The sequence below is a fragment of the Propithecus coquereli genome, unplaced genomic scaffold, assembly GCF_000956105.1.
Source record: "Propithecus coquereli isolate 6110/MARCELLA unplaced genomic scaffold, Pcoq_1.0 Scaffold31, whole genome shotgun sequence".
NCBI classification, from domain to species: Eukaryota; Metazoa; Chordata; class Mammalia; order Primates; family Indriidae; genus Propithecus; species Propithecus coquereli.
This window is the reverse complement of record NW_012148730.1, coordinates 5,149,626-5,157,916: the sequence shown is the minus strand read 5'-3', so window position 1 is coordinate 5,157,916 and position 8,291 is coordinate 5,149,626. Positions and strand designations below refer to the sequence as shown.

At 32.8% G+C, this 8,291-nt stretch overlaps 1 protein-coding gene across 1 annotated transcript in view; it reads left to right on the top strand.

Moving 5' to 3' along the window:
* The window catches only part of DIAPH2 (diaphanous-related formin 2), a 914,924-nt gene that overhangs the window by 265,848 nt on the left and 640,785 nt on the right, over window positions 1–8,291 (top strand). The window contains exons 10-12 of the mRNA XM_012650030.1: window positions 1,498–1,616; window positions 3,513–3,629; window positions 5,798–5,916. Of these exons, the coding sequence (XP_012505484.1) occupies window positions 1,498–1,616; window positions 3,513–3,629; window positions 5,798–5,916 (355 nt within the window). The remainder of the gene's footprint in view (window positions 1–1,497; window positions 1,617–3,512; window positions 3,630–5,797; window positions 5,917–8,291) is intronic.

The window sequence follows — 8,291 nt, the reverse complement described above, 5'->3', positions numbered from 1 at the left end:
TAAAGTTCTCATGCTAATTAAATAATAGTATTTAACTTAAATTTTTGTCTTTCAAACATATTTGAAAGTGTTTAAGTTTTATGATGAATGTCTAAGAGAGAATACATTATGAGATAAGAATAAGGAAAAGTCCATACTCTAAAATGTGTGAAAGGTTGTTTCTTTACTGACCAGAATATTGAGTGTGTCTGGCTTCTATGATTTTCTAAATAGAGATCAGAAATCACCTGATAATATGACCCACCAATGTGAGATAATTTCGCATTCCAATAAATTTTTTCATTTCTCTCTAAAGTGGAAAACTAGACCTAAAGCAAATCGTTATTAAAGAGGAAACTAAGTGTAAATACATTTATTTGTTATATGTTTTATATGAAATTATGTACTAACATTAGTAAGTATTTTCATATGCTCTCTAGGTAAATTTTCAGTATACTATTACTATTACGTACGTCAGTGTTAGAAAAAGAACATCTAGAAATTACTTAAATTTGTGCTTGGCTTCAGTAATAGCCATTACATCTCCATTTATAATTGTTCTATTGGATAAAAATAGAAACAAGAAATGCATCCCATTTTGTTTTATCTACCTAATTTGAAGTACACCATGCTTGCATTTCCTTTTAGAGTTCAAGCTCAGCTCTGAACATCCCATCCTAGTCCCACTTTCGGTATCACCCTTGAGCATCCACAGTTGTGATTATCGATTTGGGTTTTGAAAGCTGCAACTTAATGGACACATATTAAAAGATATTCCAGGTGATATATATTAAGCCCAACAATCTCTAGTGTGGCATGCTTCCCAAGTTTTTTTATACTATTATTTTCAAAATTATCAGAGGTTTGTAATGCATGTGCTTATAATGTATTACAAAAACATATCTTTTATGCCCAAGTTGGTATTTTGTGATTAGGCTAAGCAAAAATGAAAGGTGGGGGAGGAGACTAGATGTACAGCTTGATAAAAAGTCCTAACGCCTTTTTGCTTTAAAATCACAAAATATCATTTAAATTTGTTTATACGACTTCTAACGCCATACTTGGGACTGTTGTGCTTGAATATATCCTTGCATTTATTCTTCACTAATACAATTGATCTATATTTGCATTTTTTGCCACAGGCATATGTGAATGTTCTAACTGCATGAGTTCTTTCTCAATCTTTGATTAGTGTGTTTAGTTGAAAGGACAGCATTTAATTTGGATTGTTAGCAATTAGTTTTTTTCTGTTGTAGATGTGATCGTTAATTTTTTTTTATGTGAAGAGTCAAAATCTGGGGCATGGGAAGAGAAATGCAAGGAATGCAATGAGGTCCTTTTATTTTGAAATACAAAAACTTAGCTACATGTACTTTCTTTCAGGAAAACAAGTGCCTGGGTTAATATTTGAAATTGCTTCTGTGTATATAAATGAATGATTGTGTTCTGTCCTTTATTATCAAACTACGCTGTTGTCAAACTGTTATTCGTCTGTTAAGTTTTATGTTTATATATTAGGATCTAAAAGAAAAAGAGAATGATGAGCTTGATATTCAGTTGAAAGTATTTGATGAGAACAAAGAGGACGACCTAACTGAATTATCACACCGTCTCAATGACATTCGTGCAGAAATGGAATATCCTTTGACAAACCACAAAAATAATTTTGCATGCATTGTGAAAAAGGGATTTGTGGGCAATTTTGTGGACCATTATTAGAGTTCTTGTCTGCCAGCCCAATTTATATCCATTTATTTACATTAGAACCTCACTATGATGCTGTCCTTGAGATTCATGCTGAGGAACTGTCAGACTGTCCTGATGATTTACACAGAATATATTGAAAGCTGCACAAAGGCTCATTGTGTTATAGGCATACTCTGCTCACTGGTCTTGAATAGAGGAGAGCCTAAGGCAGTATATCTTATGTGTAAGGATTTTTGGGGAAAAGTTCACTGAGTTCATATGCGACTATGGGTAATATACTTTTTCAGTTATTAGAAATGGTACTCCAATGACTTAGAGATATAATTCAATTCAAATAAATTTCTTATTCCCTATTCAAATATTTATGTTCATTAACAATAACAAAAATATTTCAATACAGTAGTATCTAACTATAACAAGACTATGTGGTAGAAGCATCTGAGTCAAATATAGCTAGTGTATAATCTTCCTATAGCAATGATTTTGTATGAAATGATTTTAGATCTAAGAGATGATTGTCATAGCATTGCTGGCCATTTGTTTCACACCCATTAAATTTCTTACTTATGGATTCTGGGGAAGTTGGGAAACACTTCAGAACCAAAGTGACCTTTGAGTTGGACTTTTTCTCAGTGTTGTGTTCTCCACTCCCCACCAAAAGCTAGAAGTAATATTCTCCTCCTTGAAACTCCCACAGTAGTTTGTTTGTTCTATTTTATTTATGTACACCTCTCTGCCCCTCTGAGATTGAGGGCAGAAATGTTATGTTTCATCTTTTTACTCCAGTGCTCCTATGAAAGTCTTACACATAGGTATTGGATAAATGTGTGTACAGCAAGTAACAATGTTATTATTATGAGGAATAATTTCTAGTAATTTTTCTTCATCATTAGTGATGCCAGTCTTCAGTGGCTTCTCTAATATGAAAAGCATTTTATATCGATTAATAAATATCTTGCTTTATATAGATTTAAACTGAAACTTCACCATAAATCTGTTTTTGGATCCATTCTGTAGCCATTTGAAAGACCTTGTAAGACTTGCAGCACTCTTATGTTGCATCTAAAAAGTAATCCATCATATACTTAATTCTACTTCAGAGAAAATGTTGACATTTCAGGTTATTTTGAAGATGTTGGATCGCATCTTGTCTTTTACTTTTATTTTACATTGATTTTCCAGGTCCTCACTTTTATAATAAAAATGAATCCATTTTTGAAATCTGATTTCTAGTTTACTAAAAGCTTCTAAGCTTTTACCACTCTTTTTATAACCTAAGAAAAACATCACAACTTCCATAGTTTCTACTCTCCATCTTTTATCAAATAATGAAATACAAATGAATGCAAACCGTAATAATTTCAGATTTAGTTAGTATTTCATCTGGGTAAAATAAAACTGGTTTTGTGACCTTTTAGGAGTTCACAACATGCTCATTTGCCTTCTATATTATGTGGCAGTGAAAATAGAGTAGTAGTAGCTTACATGAACAATATGGATCCTCTGTCACAACCACAGGGAGATCAAGAGGAAACCATTTTCATTGATGGTGTTCCTGTTCCAATGGTACCAGCTATAATCTGGTTTAAAATAAAATGCATAACTGACATTTAAGGTTTTGACACTCAAATGGTCTTGGAAGTATTCTTTAGGTCTGTTTCTCTAGTTAAAAGATTAAAATGATTCCATAGAATTATTTCCATTATGTAAATGTTTTAAAATACTGGATCATCGAGTTGAACGTTTATAAATAGTAATGGAAGCAAAATGATAAGTCTGTGTTTTTAAAATTTTGGTTGCTTTTTTTTCCTTTACTTACTTTCTACTGATATGAATGAAGTGTACCATCTTCTGTATAATATGTTGAAGGACACTGCTGCTGAAAATTATTTATTATCCATTCTACAACATTTTTTACTCATCAGAAATGATTATTATATCAGGTAAGACGTAGTTCTGAGAGTACTATGTTTATAATTTGAATTGGATATTAAAGGAAAATTAACTATGTGGTGGGGAATAGGTAATACATGCCTATATTTATACTTAGAGTATAAAAGTTTGACTAGGTGACATTTTAAAAAAGATGTTCATTTATTTTTAATTGGGTCAGAAGAGAGAGATTTACTTATAAAAATGGGATGCCTCAGCGATAGGACTTTTGGTAGCAATGGACGTGACAGATTTTACTGACTTTGAGATGAATATTCTTTGCTAGATAATTGTAACATAGAGACATCACCGAAGATTCTAGGGTAGAACTTTTAGATTTTTATCTTGTGCATTTTAATAAGTAAAATTTAACTGTTATATTTCTTTTATAGTATTTAGTAATAAATGTGATCTTAACATCTAAGAAAATAATAATGCTAATATTTCAGTTTTATGTCCAGTAATGTAATTCTTTAAAATAAATGAGTATGAAAATAACCCATAAAGTTAAAGGTTTTATAGTCTAGTTAACTGAGAATATTTCTGAAAACCAGAAAATTATAAAAAGGTTTCTGAGTGACTGAAATTATCCACAGACTGGTGACCATGATGTTGTATTGAACTGTTTAAGAAACTCTTAGTTTTTCTTCGTGCTCTAATTTGCATGAAATTCTAACTATGTACATTCTTTGATTTCTCAAAAACCTGCTTGATTAAAGGGAAGAGGCAGGCTACCATTAGGTCAGGTACAGTTGCAACAAAAATGACAGCTCTAAAGCAACATAGAGAACTATTATGGTTCAGACCAGTACAATAATTTCATGGGTATTATGATGTTATAGAGACATAGAAAATTCTTAAAAATATTAAATTATGTGGTATTTTTAAGCAGAAAAAGTTATAAGGTATTCAAAATAGTTGTTCTTTTCTAAATTAAGTTCTAACAATTAAAGGGATACTATGCCCATGGGTACTCAGTTACCTGGGGACATCATTTGTGTGAAGGTATCCATTTCTCAGTAACTATAAGTAAATGAGAAGTTACTCTCATAAGGCATCCTTTGCATCCTAAGAACATCCATGTGGGGTAGAAGTGCGACAAGCACTTTTATTCCACTTAGGGATGATTAACCTGGCCTCAAAGAGAACACTGTGTTTCCCACATTTGCCCAAATAGTCATCGACTAGACTGAAATTATAATCCAATGTTATTTACCCTGGACCTAATGATGACTTGAAAAAGCCCCATATGTGTAATATATTCTACTATTTATTTTTATTCTCAGGACCAGTGCCATGATTAAAGACATAGAAGAGCAATTAGAATCTATTTGGCTTCATTTTCAAAGTTTTAGTTGGTTGGCTAGTTTCCAGCACACTATATTTGGGGAGTTTATATCACAATTTGCCTACAGTAGTACTTCTTACTGATTTTTCTCTGTTGAATTTATTAGCCCCTGACAAATACTAAATCTTTCCCAAATTTTAATGCAAAAGTACCTTTAAAAAATTTTTGCTATATGTGAGTGGTCATTTTTAAGGCCCGAATTACCTTGATAGATTACAGAATTAGGATATGTTTTAAAACCTTTGACACTTTAGACAAATTGAGGCTATAGCCATGCATATTAAGTGTGTATGCTTTTAAAATGGATCTTTTAAAATATGTCAGACAAATAGATCTTTGGGATAGTCTGTAACATAAGTGTCTCAGTCCAGTTTTGTAAGCTGTTATAGTTATCTTGAGTAAAAGTACTCCAGTAAATTCAAGACATTGCCTGGCACCTAATGCCAAGAAATTCAGCTCTTATTGAAATTCAGAACTTGTGGATGCCTAGAACCATTTCTGTATCCATGGATATGGGACTAACGGCTCATTTGTTTTCATTAACTTTAGAAGCAATAGCTTAAGTAAATAGATAAGGTTGATAAATATCTTTGAACACAAGCACGAATCCCTGCAAACTGGAGTAGTAAGCCACTGAATGTTTGCAGTTGATTACATCACAATGGGGTTGGCACTGTGACATCCACACCATCTTTCAGCTTAGGCATATTTCTCCTAAGGGGGTATACTGGCTAGGAGGCACTAGAAAAAGACAGTTGCTGAATCCCTTCTAAGGAAAATTGATTTGCTTAGGTAGAAAGGGTATTCACGAATATTTTCTGTCTTTTTCAGGCCACAGTATTATAAAATAATCGAGGAGTGTGTTTCACAGATAGTGCTGCACTGCAGTGGTATGGATCCAGACTTCAAGTATAGGCAAAGATTAGACATTGATTTCACTCATCTGATAGGTATGTAATATGATCCTCACTGTCCTCTGATTGTATTTTATATCTTCTTTATAATAGGTACTTTTTAAAGGTAGGTCTCTTACTGAACTTCTGTTCATATCTGGTAAATCAATGTGTCCATGGGTACTGAAATGCTACAATTGTTAAATATAATGATCATAAGAGTTTTGCTTGTGTGATTAGAAATATTAACTAATTTGGTAAATTTTAACACTACTGAATTTGCTTTAAACTCGGTGTCCCACAAAAAGCCATTATATTATTATAGATGAATGCCTTGCTATTTAAAAGCATGACTATGGAATCCTTTAATTCATTTTATACTGGTACCTTAGTAGTTTTGTAGAAATCATGTGTACAACAGGGTCTGATTAGTGTTATAGCTATGTTATTAGTGGTCACATTTGAGAAAAGAAATAGGCTTATTTCAGTAACTTGGGACCTTTTAAGGCAATCAAATAGATCAATTTATATTTTCATAGAGCCCAGAGTGAGGAAAGAATTTGAGGTGATCATATTCATCTCCTTGGATTGCTGAGGAAACGACTTTATATCATCCTAGACTGGTAGTTAGCAATACTTTCCAGAACAATCTCTCAAGGATGATGTGAAGCCTCCCTTGTGAAATATGCTAGGCTATCTGGCCTTATAGTTAAGAGGTTTTATTTATACCTAATCGAAATCACTATTGCTAAGGTCCAAGCATGAACTCATTTATCTTTAAAGAAAGAAAACAATAGCTGTTGAATGCCACTTGTATATTATTTTTCACTCCATAGCACAGGGCAGATTCACAGAAATATTCAAAGATGGATACCTTATTTTTATTTGCTATGTGTCATTCTTTTCTATTTTTAAATGTAATGTACACTTATTGTAGGCAATCTAGAGACTTCTATAAGCGACAAACCACTAATCACAACACCATTGCTCCCTTTTCAGCTCAGTACATTTCCTTATATCTCTCTGTTTATTATCTATCTGCTTATCTATCTATCTATATGCTAATTTTTCATGGAGCATTATATTATGATAATTTTTTCATGTTAGCCTTCAGAAATGTGACTTTTAATGTCTGTATAATATTCCATTTTATGGAATATCATTATCACTTTAACCAGTCCTTTCTTATTGTACATCTAGATTACTTTAAGGTTTTCACAATTATAAATGAATCTCATGTGAACATTCTTGTGTATAAAGGTTTGCCTTTTTCTTATTTCCTTAGGATTGATTCCTGTAAGTGAGGGTATGAATTTTCACAGGACAAATGTTTTTCAGAAAGCTTGTGCCAATTTACCTTACCTGGCAGTGAATGTGAATACCAGCCTCACTGCATATTTTTCACTGAGCTTGATAAACTTAGTAGTTTATTTTATATTTTGTTGGGAGAGTCATAAGGGACTTTGTCCAAATATGCGTAATGGCTTATAATCCATTATGGGCCGTAGTTGGCACACATACTCATTCTGGCTAGCTTGTTCAGTGTTCAACAGACTTTTGTGTGAGGTACTGTGTGCCAGATACTTACGATTGTATACTATTATTCAAAAGCATGGGGGTGAGGAGAAATGAAGGGACCAGGTGAAAGAGGACAGTCAGCATCATAAACCCATTATGACCTCATCCACGTGTCACCTGTGTGACTGAACAAATCATTTAACTTCTCTAGGTTTCAATTTCCTCAACTCTAAAATCAAGTAAGTCAAATATATGAGTAGTTCTTAGTATTTTATGTTCAGAGTCCTTTTTGAGAAGCTGGTGAATGCTGTGGAACTTTCATTAGAACAAACACATGTTCACTCACACCAAAATTATCAGGTGCTTCAAGAATTTCTAGGAAATCTGTGGATCTCTATTTTAAGATCACTTGGACCTAAAGAGATTAGAGTCTCTTCTGATTTCACAAGCCTGTAAGTCTCTTTCATAAATCAGATCATATCAAATCTCTGCCTAAAACTCTCCAATGTCTTCTCATTGAAACTTAAATCAAAATCATTACCAATCATAGCTAGCACAACACACATAAGTCCCCTCTTTGACCCCATCACTTACCACTTTCCTCCTTAGTTTCTTTGCTCCAGCCTCACATTTTTTTTTTAATAAAAAGCCTTTTCGAGGTAAATTTGACATAAGAAAAACTACCTGTATGTAAAGTATACAACTTGATAATTTTGATATTTATATGTATACTTTAAACCATCATCAAAGTCAAGATCATAAACATCTTTATCACCCCTTAAAATTTCTGCATTTTCCTTTTAGTCCCTCCTTCCCATGCCTCCCACCTCTTCCCATCCTGAGACAGCTACTGATCTCTCTCTTACCAGTTTCATTTTATTTATAGTTTCTCTCTTATTAGTTTCATTTTATAA